Below are 12,214 nucleotides of genomic sequence, written 5' to 3' on the forward strand. Positions count from 1 at the left end.
TCCTGGATGAGCTCTTTAAAATATTTTTTCATCTTGTTGCTGGAGCTTGGGAGTTGAGTTTCTTTTCTTTTTTTAAGGGGGAAAAAACCTGCTTGTTATTTTGGGTCATACCATTGACCCCAGACAGTATTATTTTCCAAGGGTTTTTTCTTTCTTTCGCTTTTTCTAAAGAAGTAGTAATAGTTACTTACCTCCTCTCTCTCTCTTTTTATTTTTTCCTTCTCCCCCTCCCCTGATGGTGAAACTGTCTCTCTCTTCGTTTTTGCACCGGGCATGAAAAAAAAGAGAAAGCAGTCCAGAAGGAAAGAGACCCTGAAGTGTTGAGAAAGAAAGAAATCCAAACAACCGTTGCAAACAACAACTTAAAGCAACCTTTTTCCTCTGCAAAGCTGCAGAGCAGAGAGAGAGAGAGAGCGCACAGGGGAGAGAGGGGGAGGGAGGCGAGGGGGGGGAGAGGAGAGAGAGAGCGCGAAGGGGGAGAGAGCGAGAGAAAAGCCAAAGCAATCCAGCGCAGCCTGATGCAAAGGGCGACTAAGTAGAGGCAGAAGAGCGAGCGAGCGAGGCAGCTGCCTGCGGTCCGCCGGCTGCACCCGCGTGGCTGTTCTTCGCGAAGGGAAGCTCGCTGCAGCTTGGAGCCGAGCCTTGCCAAAGCGGGAGAGCGGCAGGCAGGCAGGCAGGCGCGGGGGGAGCGCGAGAGCGCGAGGGAGCGAGAGCCGCGCAGGCACCCCGAGAGCAGCGGCGCCGAGCTCTTGCAAAGCCTCAAACTGGCTCACCCGCTCGCAAGTCAGAGCAGCCCCCTCGCTCCGGGAGTGCACCCTTTCTGGAGGACTGGCGGCGGCGGCGGCACCCCCAGCAAAAGGATGGCATCCGAGCTGGCCCTGAACAGCTCCGACCTGCCCACCAGTCCCTTGGCCATGGAATATGTTAATGACTTCGATCTGATGAAGTTTGAAGTGAAAAAGGAGCCGGTGGAGACCGACCGCATTATCAGCCAGTGCGGCCGCTTGATCGCTGGGGGCTCGCTCTCTTCCACCCCGATGAGCACGCCCTGCAGCTCGGTGCCGCCGTCGCCCAGCTTCTCGGCGCCCAGCCCGGGCTCGGGCGGCAGCGACCAGAAGACGCACTTGGAAGACTACTACTGGATGACCGGCTACCCGCAGCAGCTCAACCCCGAGGCGCTGGGCTTCAGCCCGGAAGACGCCGTGGAGGCGCTCATCAACAACAGCCACCACCAGCTCCAGAGCGCGCCGGGCTTCGATGGCTATGCTAGAGGGCAGCAGCTGGCCGCGGCCGCCGCCGCCGCAGCGGCAGCCGGCGGCGGCGGCACCGGCCCGGGGGGATCCATGCAGCCCGACGACATGGGCTCGGCGGCCGCCGTGGTGTCAGCGGTGATCGCGGCGGCTCAGCAGCAGCAGCAGCAGCAGAACGGCGGCGGCGCGCCCCATTACCACCACCACCACCACCCGGCCGGGGGCCACCACCACCATCACCACCACCAGCAGCCGGGCAGCGTGCAGTCCTCGGGCAGCAGCAGCAGCAGCAGTAGCAGCAGCAGCAGCAGCGCCGGCGGAGGAGGCGGCGGCGGCGGGGGTCTCCACCACCCTCACCACGGCGGCGGCGGCGGCAGCTTGCATTTCGACGACCGCTTCTCGGACGAGCAGCTGGTGACCATGTCGGTGAGGGAACTCAACCGGCAGCTGCGCGGCGTCAGCAAGGAAGAGGTCATCCGGCTGAAGCAGAAGCGGCGGACCCTCAAGAACCGAGGCTACGCGCAGTCCTGCCGCTTCAAGAGGGTCCAGCAGCGGCACGTCTTGGAGTCCGAGAAGAACCAGCTCCTGCAGCAAGTGGAGCATCTCAAGCAGGAAATCTCCAGGCTGGTCCGGGAGAGGGACGCCTACAAGGAAAAATACGAGAAATTGGTCAGCAATGGGTTCAGAGAAAACGGCTCCAGCAGCGACAACCCATCCTCTCCAGAGTTTTTCATGTGAGTTGTGGTCTTCCTCTCTCCCCACCACCTCCAACCTGCACCCCCTACTTCCCCGGCAGCCTCGTAACACCTTTAGCACACATACACACGTGCGCGCAAAAGTTTCTCCACGCGGCTTGGGGCGAGGGGGGGGGCAGCTTGCTATAAAGCAATCAAACTGGCCACCACGTCTCCATTGTTAATAATAATGATAATATTTTTTTCTGGGAGGAAACAGCAACCTCAACTTTGGGTTGTTTATTTTTTTTAAGGTGGATTGACTCAGCAATAGCCAACCTTATACAAGTTTATGATTTTTTTTTACTTTTGTGGGGGCTCCTTGCTGGGCACTTGTGTGTGTGTTGAAATCCAACTTTCCACCACCAACTCACTACTTCAATCTGAAGTTTGCTCAGCCTACTTCAATCTGAAGTTTGCTCAGCCTTTGAAACCTGCCCTCCACTATATATATATAGAGGAAAGTGTTTTTTCCTCCCCTTTTTATGTTTGCTGTGTTCAAAGTACAAAAAAAGTTACTTTTCCTTTTCACCATCCTGAGTTCTTCAAATGGGTTTTGAATCTGGAATAGACACACACACACACACACACGGAAAGTTATTATAAAATTATTTTAAGACTTTGGCTTGCTGAGTTCCATCTGTTGTGCTAAACCTAGAGAATATATCTAGATCAACCTGCCAGATTGAAGCCCTCATCCACCTCCCATGTGTTCATGATGTGAGTTTTGGCCTTGCCCTGCCAAATGGTGAAACTTTTAGTATGCCATTAGATTCCCATACTCATCTCATCCATTTATTATGCTTGCTATTTTGTCTTAGCATCTATTAACTATGTAACTGTTTCAAAAGACTATGGGGAGAAAACAAAGACAATATATTGATAAAAGCCCTGCATGCTGGACATGTATGGTATATATATTTTTTCTTTTGCTTGGATATGGACTTCGGAGACTGTAACGGCATGACATTCATCCTTTTTAGTTTTATTGCCTCAACACTTTTTTGAACTGAAAACAAAAAAGTGCAACCTTTTTGGGGCTTCTTCCTCCCCATTCAAGTTTTCATCTACTCTGGAAACTGCTTTGAGTTGCTCAGAACTTCAGATTTCTTTTTAATGCATTGATACATCCCTTCTTTAAAAAGAAAGAAAAGGAGAGAGAGAAAAGCCCAGAATGGATTGTGATTACCCTTAATATGATTTCTAAAAAGAACTTTGGGGGGAAAGTTTTAAAACTTACGCATAAAAAAAGATTCACTTCCAATTTGTGGGTTTTGAAAACTATGCTGTTGCTTAAAGCAGTCGAAAATTTATGTTGGAATGATCTGCCCCATTTCTGCTATTTTTTGTTTTTATTTTCCTTTTGGCCATTGTCAAATGTTGGAATGCTCTGGGTTCCTGGTATATAATTTAATTCTAGCTTTTATTGTCTGTTAGCACCAGTTCAAATGTATGCTACAGAAAAAAGAAATGTTATAGATACATTCAAAAGAGTTAGGTCTGTTTAGCTGTAGATCCTTTTTAAAAAAATGATGCACTAAATTGTTGACTGTCTTGATGTTAAAAGGGGGTAGAATTTACAACGGGACTGGTTTTTTAAAAAGTAGTTTATACAGCATGTGATTGCAACTTAAGTATAAGTTGGGTAAATGTAGACCTTGCTATGCCACTGACTGTTTTTGGAAACCAAAGTATTAAAAGGGGAGCCCCCCCCCTCTTTATATTATTAATAGGGGTATTTTGTGTTCAAAATGTATGGTTGGGTTTTGTTTTGGGGCTTTTTTTTGAAATTGAAATATTTGGGACTGAATTGCACTAAGATATAACCTGAAGCATAAAATATAAACCATTACAAACCTGTCTAGGATGCTAATAATGCAGTTACAAAGATGGCATTACTGCTCAGTTTTTTTAAATGATGCAGATTTTTTTACAGTTGTATTGTGGTGCAGAACTGGATTTTCTGTAACTTCACAAAAATCACAAAGTTTTAAAGGCATTAATCAGCAAATTTTATTTTCAGGGAGTGATAATCCTGTCTTTAAAAAATGGAAAGTAAATCTTACCACAATAAATATAAAAAAATCTTGTCAGTTACTTTTTTCCCCTTTTACATATTTTGCTGTGCAAAATTGTTTTATATATTGAGTTACTAACTAACCATGTGTGATGTTCCTTATGTGCTTTCTTTCATTTTTCAACTTTACGGTTATATCAAAAAGAAAGAATAATCTACTATAATAAACTGCATTTTTGATTCTATATTCAGTTTCATTAGTTTGTAGCTTCCCTCACCACCATCAACAAAAAGTAAAACCGGCTCTTTAAAAGTATTATATTGGGTGGGGTGTTGAGAGGGAGAGTGGTCTGCTAACACAGTTTATCTACAAAATAGATAAGATGGGTGAAGGAATGGGCTGCCTAAGTTTCAGGCAAGGTGGGAATTGCTGCCCACCAGAGCTGTTTTCTCACAGGTAGGTGAAGAAGCATGGCTTCTTGGGTACTAGGCTTAACTTTTTCGGTTCTGTAATATTTCTAAAAGGCATTCAGACTCTTCCCCTTCCGTGATTATTTAAGCCACAGGTCTCAAGTAAGAGTTGTGACTTTGGTTTTCATTGTTTTATGGTAGAATATAACAAAAGGAGGGGATTTTGCACCCTCTTATTGAAGTCAGGTAAACTGGGCTGTGCATCCTAGGTTTTTCTTCTTACCTGTTCCTTTATTGATGTTACAGGGAATTTTAAAGATGTGGCTAGAATCCAATGGACCACAAAACTAATTCACCACCGAGAGGGGCAGGGGGGAGGGCTTAACCCTGTTTAACCCTGTTTCCCCATGATGTGCAACTGCTTTTGAAACAGGATGTTGTTTTTCAAAAGCCGCTTGCGATATGGCGTAGGGCGGGAAGTTTGCCCATTCAAAAAAAGAAGTCAAAAATTCCACCAGATTCGCACTCTCTCCTCCTTCCTCCCATCCCCCAACACTACTCCCCATTCCATTTTAAGTGTTTTTGTTTCAGTCATTTATGGTGTATTTTGCTAGCCCATTTTTCTGGTGAACTTTCTCAGGAGAGGAGAAATATAAGTAAGTATCAACAATGGTTGCCACTTTTCAAAGAAAAAAAGGATCTGGCGCTTTACCCTTGAGGACTAGAAAGGGAGACTTCTGTTGGGACCTTTTCTTTGTCACTGTCAAAAATCCTCCATAGAACACTTGATGCTGTGGTGTTCCTGTAGTGTAAACTGACTGCAATAGTATCTGGGAGTGAGATGGATTTGCGTCCTGAGTTCCTGGATGGAACTCGGGATCTACTTTTCTGAATGCTCAATCCAGTTTTTCAAGATCTCAGAACTCCACCAGCTGTAGTTTTGCTTTTAAGTCACTTTGGGAAAGCATGCAGGAGAGGGTGAACTCTCCACCAACTCACCTGTTCCCTACACTACAACCAGCATTGGGGGGGGGGGACAGGGGAGTTGCAGGTGGAGGTGGAGGGAGGCGAATAGGAGGGGCTCAGGAAACTGCTGAGAACTAGGCCCTGTTTGAATTTGCAGGTGGGCTCTGTCCTGTAAAACTTTACAAGGTACTGCTTTTAAACCTGTGCTGAGCCAGGGCAAAGGTCTCCAGGCATTTAAACAAAGTTGTGGCCTCAATCTGAGACTAAAACAGAGGTAGTGTGTTGCCTGCATTTCCCCCTCACTGCTCAGTCTTGTTCTCTCTCTGGGAGTGAATTGGTGTGTCTGTAAATGTGTGTTTTACAGATCCTGTGGCCCAGGAAAAGCTTAAACCAAGTAGCCCTTTTAAGTGTGCATGGAGCATTTAGATCCACATTAATCTAGAGGGACTGGAAAGGCCTTGAAGTGTGCAGGATTAAGTTGCTGCTGCTGTTGTTGCTGCTGCTGCTGCTTCTCTCTCTCTCTCTCTCTTCCGCCTCCCCCCATCTCCATCTACTTTTCTTTGACAACCACCTAGTTGCCCAACCTCCTCCTCCAGAAAGCCACACACATGTCCTTTAGCACTTGACCTTCTGATAGCCCAGGCAAGTTCGATAGGCTGCATCACTGCAGCGCTCTCTAGGCAAGTTAATGTGTAAGCGGAGGGTAAACTGCCTGCAATTGGCCAATCAGAAAATTATTTGCTCTTATAAAGATAGTAGGGCTTTCTCTCACCACCACCACTCCTCCTCTTCCCTCCCCCTTCGCTTCTTCAAATGTTTGAACTCCTTGCCAAAAGTTCCACAGACTCTCAGTGGCTCTCACCTTGCTGAGGTCTTTTCCTTAGCTCAGGCAGGCCCAGTGCAGGGAAGAATTCACCTTGCCGCTTGCAAACTGTTAGGATTTCCCTTGCATAAGCAGATCTTACATTTGCAAACATTCTCCCCCCACCCAAGAAAAGAGGCACAGTTCAATTAGCATGTTATAGGGGGCAGGGAGCAAAATATAATCCCCATTTCTTCTTGCAAAAGCTGCAGCGGCTGATGCATCCCAAAGTTGCTTTCAGTTCCTGTTATGATTTCTAAGGAGAGAGAGGACAAAATGAAGAATGGGGTAAACTGGATGTGTGTTTTGTCCCTGGGCCTTGGAGAACAAGCTAAAGTACAGGACAAAGTTTACAAGGAGGAGGAAGCTACCCCCCTTGTAGGACATTGTGGGGGGAGAGAACAGCTCTGTATTGTGCAGTCCTCTATCAGTGGCCCTTTTATGAACAGCTGAGCCTTCTCCTTTTCATCATTTCAATTGGAAGGGAGGGTGACTTTTCACATTTTTACTTTATCAGAATTATTTTTTGCAAATGATGTGTAAGTAAGGAAATGGATCAAGATGTGTAACACAAAACCTTGAAGGCCAGGCATGTGGGCGGTGGGAGGAGAGGCTGCTCAAGTTTCATTTCAGGGAGGACGAGGTTTTAAAAAATAAAATAAAAAACCCACCCAAGGCCACGTCCCTCCGCAATGCTTTGCTAGAATCGCCCTGCTCTAAGAATAAGTTCAGCTCAATAGATGTCAGTGGGGCTGGGGAAGGGGCATCAGCCTGACCATCCACCTGCCACCTGCCATTGAGTTTGGTTAGCATCAGGTGCATTGATTCTGCTGCTGCTGAAGCTGAGGCCCCCTCCTCACTCGGCCCTCCGGGTATCTGTGGTCTCTGATGCCCTGGCCTTCAAATCCTGGGTGAAAAGAAATCAGTGCCACGTGCAACCTGATCCTGTGCATGTTTACTCGGAAGCAATTCTCTATGACTTCAGTCCCATGGAAGTGTGGGCAGGATTGCAGCCGCCTTCTCCCCGTTGTGTAATGCCTCCGTTCTGTTCCCAGCCTTGTTGCCGATTTCCCCACCTGCATCTCAATGTTCACACATGTGATTTGCAAGCCAGCGTACAAGGTAGACAAACAACATTTGCTTGCTGTATATACTGCAGTAAAAGACAGGTTGCATTTCTATGCTCCTTGAACAAGTTTATGACTTATTCCCGAGTAAACACGTTCTTGACATCAGGGCCGTTCACTGTATAACACTTTTTGCTCCTCCCAAATGGAGTGCAGTTGGCCAAGGGTGGAAAGTCATGCACATTTACTCAGAAAGTAAACCCTGTTATTGTCAATGGTGCTTACTCTGGTGTAAATGTGCTTAGGCTCTCTACCTTTTTTTAATGGTTCACACTTGAGGGCAGAGTCCTCAGATATCAGTTCCCATCCACTCCGCTTTCTAAAAACAACTCCCCCCCCCACAGCAGCTGTGCAAGAAAGAGAATTGTCTCACTTTCTTTTCCTTCGTCTTTCTCAACCCAAAAAACCCATCCTCCTTGTTTATAAAATAGCAAGATACATGATTCAAAAATAAAAAGTCTCTCCCCTCTGCTTTCCCACTCCACTTTCCTACTCCCCATCCCCTTTATATACCACAGATCTCATCTGCTTTGCATGCAGAAGGTCTGAGAGTCAACCCCTGGCATCTCTAGGTGGTGCTGGCCATGTCCCCTGCCTGAAATTCCGCAGAGCCGCTGCCAGTCAGTGTCGACAGTACTGGGCCAGATCATCAATGGTCAGGCTCGGCAGAAGGCAGCTTCCCTTCTCTCCCATTGCCCCGCCACCACCCCACCCGGTTCAGCGGCGCAGAATGCCTGCCTTGCTCTGCGCTCCTTCCGAATTCCTTTCTTGCTACCCATTTCCGCTTCTCTATCCTATCTGAATACCAGATCGAGCGCATCGGGCCTGCCTTCCTGGTTCGAGCGAGCGAGCGAGCGATGTTCCTACAGCAGTGTTATCTGCTACAGCGTTATCCAGGACCACACGGCGGGGACGGCAGCATCTGCTGTGCTTGGGAAGGGAAGCCTCCATTTATCACCGGGGCCATCAGACAAGCGCAGTGAAACTCTGACGCCTGTTCAAAGGGTAGCCAGAAAGGCGTATTTCCTAGGGAGGAAGGTAGCAGGCACTTTCTGAAGAAGTCTTGTGGCCTCTTTTAAAAGGCTTACGCATTTTATGATGGCGCAAACTTTCATGGACTGCAGTCCACGAAATCCGATGCCAGAATAAAATTGGTGAGTCGTAAAGGGGCCTTACGAATATTTTGCTGCATCGATCGGCTCACACGCAAACACACACTTCCTCCAAAACCGGCCGACAGGCTTTTTAAGTCTGCCGCTTTTCCCAATATTTATATACGGTTTGTTTTGTTTTTTAAAAGACGTTTGCACTAATGCAGGTTTTCTCTACACAACACACACACACACACACACAAATACACAAATGCATGGCGGCTATTTGGAGCAGCAGTCTGAGTGATGCCGTTTTGGCCGCTCCAATTCTGCCTGGCCAGCTCGGCTAGCTGCATCTGAACACTGACACTCGGTTCTAGCTGGACTTAACTTCCCTATAAAGTATTTAGGATGACGAGATTAGGGGAGTTTCCTGAAGGGATCTCCTCTGTAAAAACACAACATCAACGCTAGCAATAGGGGGACACCGGTTCAGGAATTTAGAGGTACATGCTGCAGGCTTACTTCGAAGTAAGTTTCAGGAAACTCTATGAGGTTTACTTTCAGGAAGTGAACCTGTTTGGAATCAAGCTGTCCCCGAGCCCCGCACCGATTTAGTTAACCAAGTAGGGGCTGATTTTCTTCCAGTGAGTTCAGTGGCATTTAGCTGCCTGATTTGGCGTTTTTGCAGCCACTATCACAAAAAGTCTAGTTTAATTCTAACCTGAGCCGCTGGCCTGAAGCCCTGGACCTTTGCTGTTCACACTCATCTGCTAAAAGAGGAATGACAACGGGACCACCGTCACCCCTTTCACACACACGACTGCCGTCTAGGGAAATCCCGTCTGAGACCCAAAGATGTTTACACGCGCACTGTATTGCTCGAATGAAACCGGATCCACCGGTTTAGTCTCTCTCTCTCTCTCTCTCTCTCTCTCTCTCTCTCTCTCTCTCTCACACACACACACACACACACACACACACACACACGGCGCAGCGACACACTCCGAATCAAAACCGCTTCATTAACTTCCAAGAGAAGAACCACGTCGCGGTTTTGGCGCAGCGTTCCCTCCTCTTCACACATCCCGCCCTATAATGATCACCCGCTTTCTGCGGCCCTTTGAACTGGCACACTTTTGTTCCAGTCTCTCTCTCTGACAATCCAGTTCTAGGCATGTTTACACAGCACCCAGTTCAATAGTCCCAGGTAAGCGAGGATGGGATCGCCCAGCCTAGATCTCAAGCCTCCCTCTTTTTCCCCTGAAGACAGGGTTTGATATCTAGCGATATCTAGTGCGTTTCAAATACACCTTGCTGCAAAGAAAGATTAAGACAACACACACACACACACACCCCTTTCCCAAGCATTTTTTTCCTTAGGAGTGCTCGATCCCCCGGACGGAGGGGGAGGGGCGTTCCGGATTTGCAGCGGTTTGTTGATTCAGACGCAACAAAGGCCGATTTTCTATTCTTAACGATCAGCGGCTGGACAGAGGGGCGTGAAGAAGAAGCCCGAGGTTTTTGCATTGTGCGATCACCTGGCCCCAAATCTGCTCCTTGGGCTCTCTCCCACCCTCTAGGCAGGAGGGAACTTTGGCCAGGGGATAGAGGAGGCAGGTGGAGAGACGGTCGAGAAAACTGACCAATAAATTCCTTTGGTCTTGCATGTTTGGATCGGCGAAGAGCTGAACTTAGGCTGGGAAACGTTTACCTAGGACCGGTGTAAGTCTTGCCGAAGTCAATCGGGCTTGTTTCCAAGTAGACGCGCAGAAGATCGCGCTGACTTAGGACCCTTTGCAGCCCCTTCCTTCGACACGGTTCCTCGGGAGTAAGTCCCCGTAAACCCAATGGGACTTTCTTCTCTAGTCTATGTGCACAGCCAGAACTTTTGTAGCTCCGCTTTCAGGAGCTACAGCCGCAAAGCATCCCTTAAAAGCCACGATCCCCTGAGCGCCCTACGTGGGAGTAAGTTAAACTGAACTCAGAGCGACTTAGTTCTGATTAAACGTGCGTAGGATCGGGCCTCGTAGCATCCACACTAAACTGGGAACACGCACGCACACCCCCTGACGGTTCCTCGTCTTCCCCGGAGTTTGTAGTATTTAAAATACAATTTCCTTGTCATGTTTACTTCACTGGGGATTGGCTACATCTCTTTGCCCATACCTTTCTTTTGTTCTTTTTCGGTATTATGCAAGTAACAGCGCGATCAGAAGAAAGCCTCACTGATGCTAGTAGGACTTACTCCCAGGTAAGTGTGCCTAGGCTCCCAGGGTAAGCATGCGTAGGATCCTGTGCGCACTTTCCTGGGAGTAAACCCCACTGAACACAGTGAGAATGACTTGCGAGCACGAATGCATAGGATCGGGGTGTCAGTCTCGCAGAGGGGTTCAGTGGTACTTTCCTTTCAAGGAAATATGCATAGGAGTTCAGCTTTGGCTGCTGGGATTCATTCAGGCAGTTTCCAAAAAAAAGAATTATCATATATATAGTTATATATATGTTTCTTAAGCCATATATCCTGAACTGAATCCTGTCCATCTGTTAACACTTAATCCTCACTCCGAAAACGCAGACACCATCAGCCACGTATCCATCCATAGGTACCCCGATTTATTGCCGCGCGTTCACGAAAGCGTAAAGGCGATTGAGAGCCACGGAATTTTCTCTGCAGCAAGAGTGACCCTACTAAGTGATTCCAGTATTGCAGCCACCATCGCCAACAAACTGGTTCAGACACGTGCGCGCGCCCCAATAAATCTCTGGCGCAGACACAGAAAGGCATCGACACGTGCCCGGTCGCCACGGATCTTGCGGACTCCCACTTAAATTCCTTCACGGATCTCGTCTTCAGTAGATTGTTTCCGATTAAATCTCCCTAAATAAAGCTTCGTCGTTAGATTTGATGTAAAAGAAGGAGGTCCCGGTAGTAGGCACTAGCATATGTACAGTATGGGTTTTTTTATTTAAGTTTCCCCCGTTTTAAAGTTTTTTAAAGGATGTGTCTTGACTTCAAGGAATATTAACAATCGAGACAGGATAAAGAGTTGGGTGTGCAGGCACACCTTACTCGCCGGAGAACCATTGCTCCGCGCGGCCTTAATGCTCAATGACAGCACTCAGCTCACCGGCGACGAAAAACTTCGATCTTTCAGGATTTTCCTGTGGTCAGGATCGCTCATTTCATGCCGCGCAGCTGGCCTGGGGATCTTTGAGGAAGAGGGATGAAGTCCCCCGACCCTCCGACATAAAGTGAACCTGCTTAGGACCACATCTTTTCCTCACATCCTTTCCTCAGGTAAAAAACCTGCAAGCCATCGCAGCCCGATCCTATGTGTGCTTAACTGGCATTCACTGCTTAGGATCTGCAGATTGAGGGAGAGGCGCTACCTGCGGCTCAGTCTCAGTCCCGTGCGCTGCGGACCCAGGCGAACGCGCGGCATTAACGCAATTGCTCAGTCATGCGATCCTATTCATAATTACTCTGAAGTAAAGAGTTAAATGGAACTTACTCGCAGGTAAGTGTGGATTGGATCGCTGCCCTAAACTCACACTGTAGCAACTGCCCTTTCATAATTCGCTTCCTTCCTGGTGGAAATGGCGATAGTCGCTTGGAGAGCTGGACCCCTCCTGCCCGCAAAGCCGGCAGGTGATCCTAAGCCCTTGTGTGGCATGGGGATTCCGTGGAACTTCAAAGCATCTGTGGGCAAAATTGACACCAAAAGGCACACAGGTGGAAAATTAGGCGCAGAA

General features: G+C 47.9%; 1 protein-coding gene across 2 annotated transcripts in view; it reads left to right on the forward strand.

Moving 5' to 3' along the window:
• Positions 1–858: 858 nt before the first annotated feature.
• The window catches only part of MAF (MAF bZIP transcription factor), a 228,885-nt gene continuing 217,529 nt past the window's right edge, over positions 859–12,214 (forward strand). For both annotated transcript variants that reach the window (XM_082232371.1, XM_082232372.1), the window contains exon 1: positions 859–1,984. In XM_082232371.1, coding sequence (XP_082088497.1) covers positions 861–1,984 — 1,124 coding nt within the window. In that variant the 5' untranslated portion in view covers positions 859–860. The remainder of the gene's footprint in view (positions 1,985–12,214) is intronic.

The sequence above is a fragment of the Podarcis vaucheri genome (genome assembly GCF_965113315.1).
Source record: "Podarcis vaucheri genome assembly, chromosome: 7".
Classification (NCBI taxonomy): domain Eukaryota; kingdom Metazoa; phylum Chordata; class Lepidosauria; order Squamata; family Lacertidae; genus Podarcis; species Podarcis vaucheri.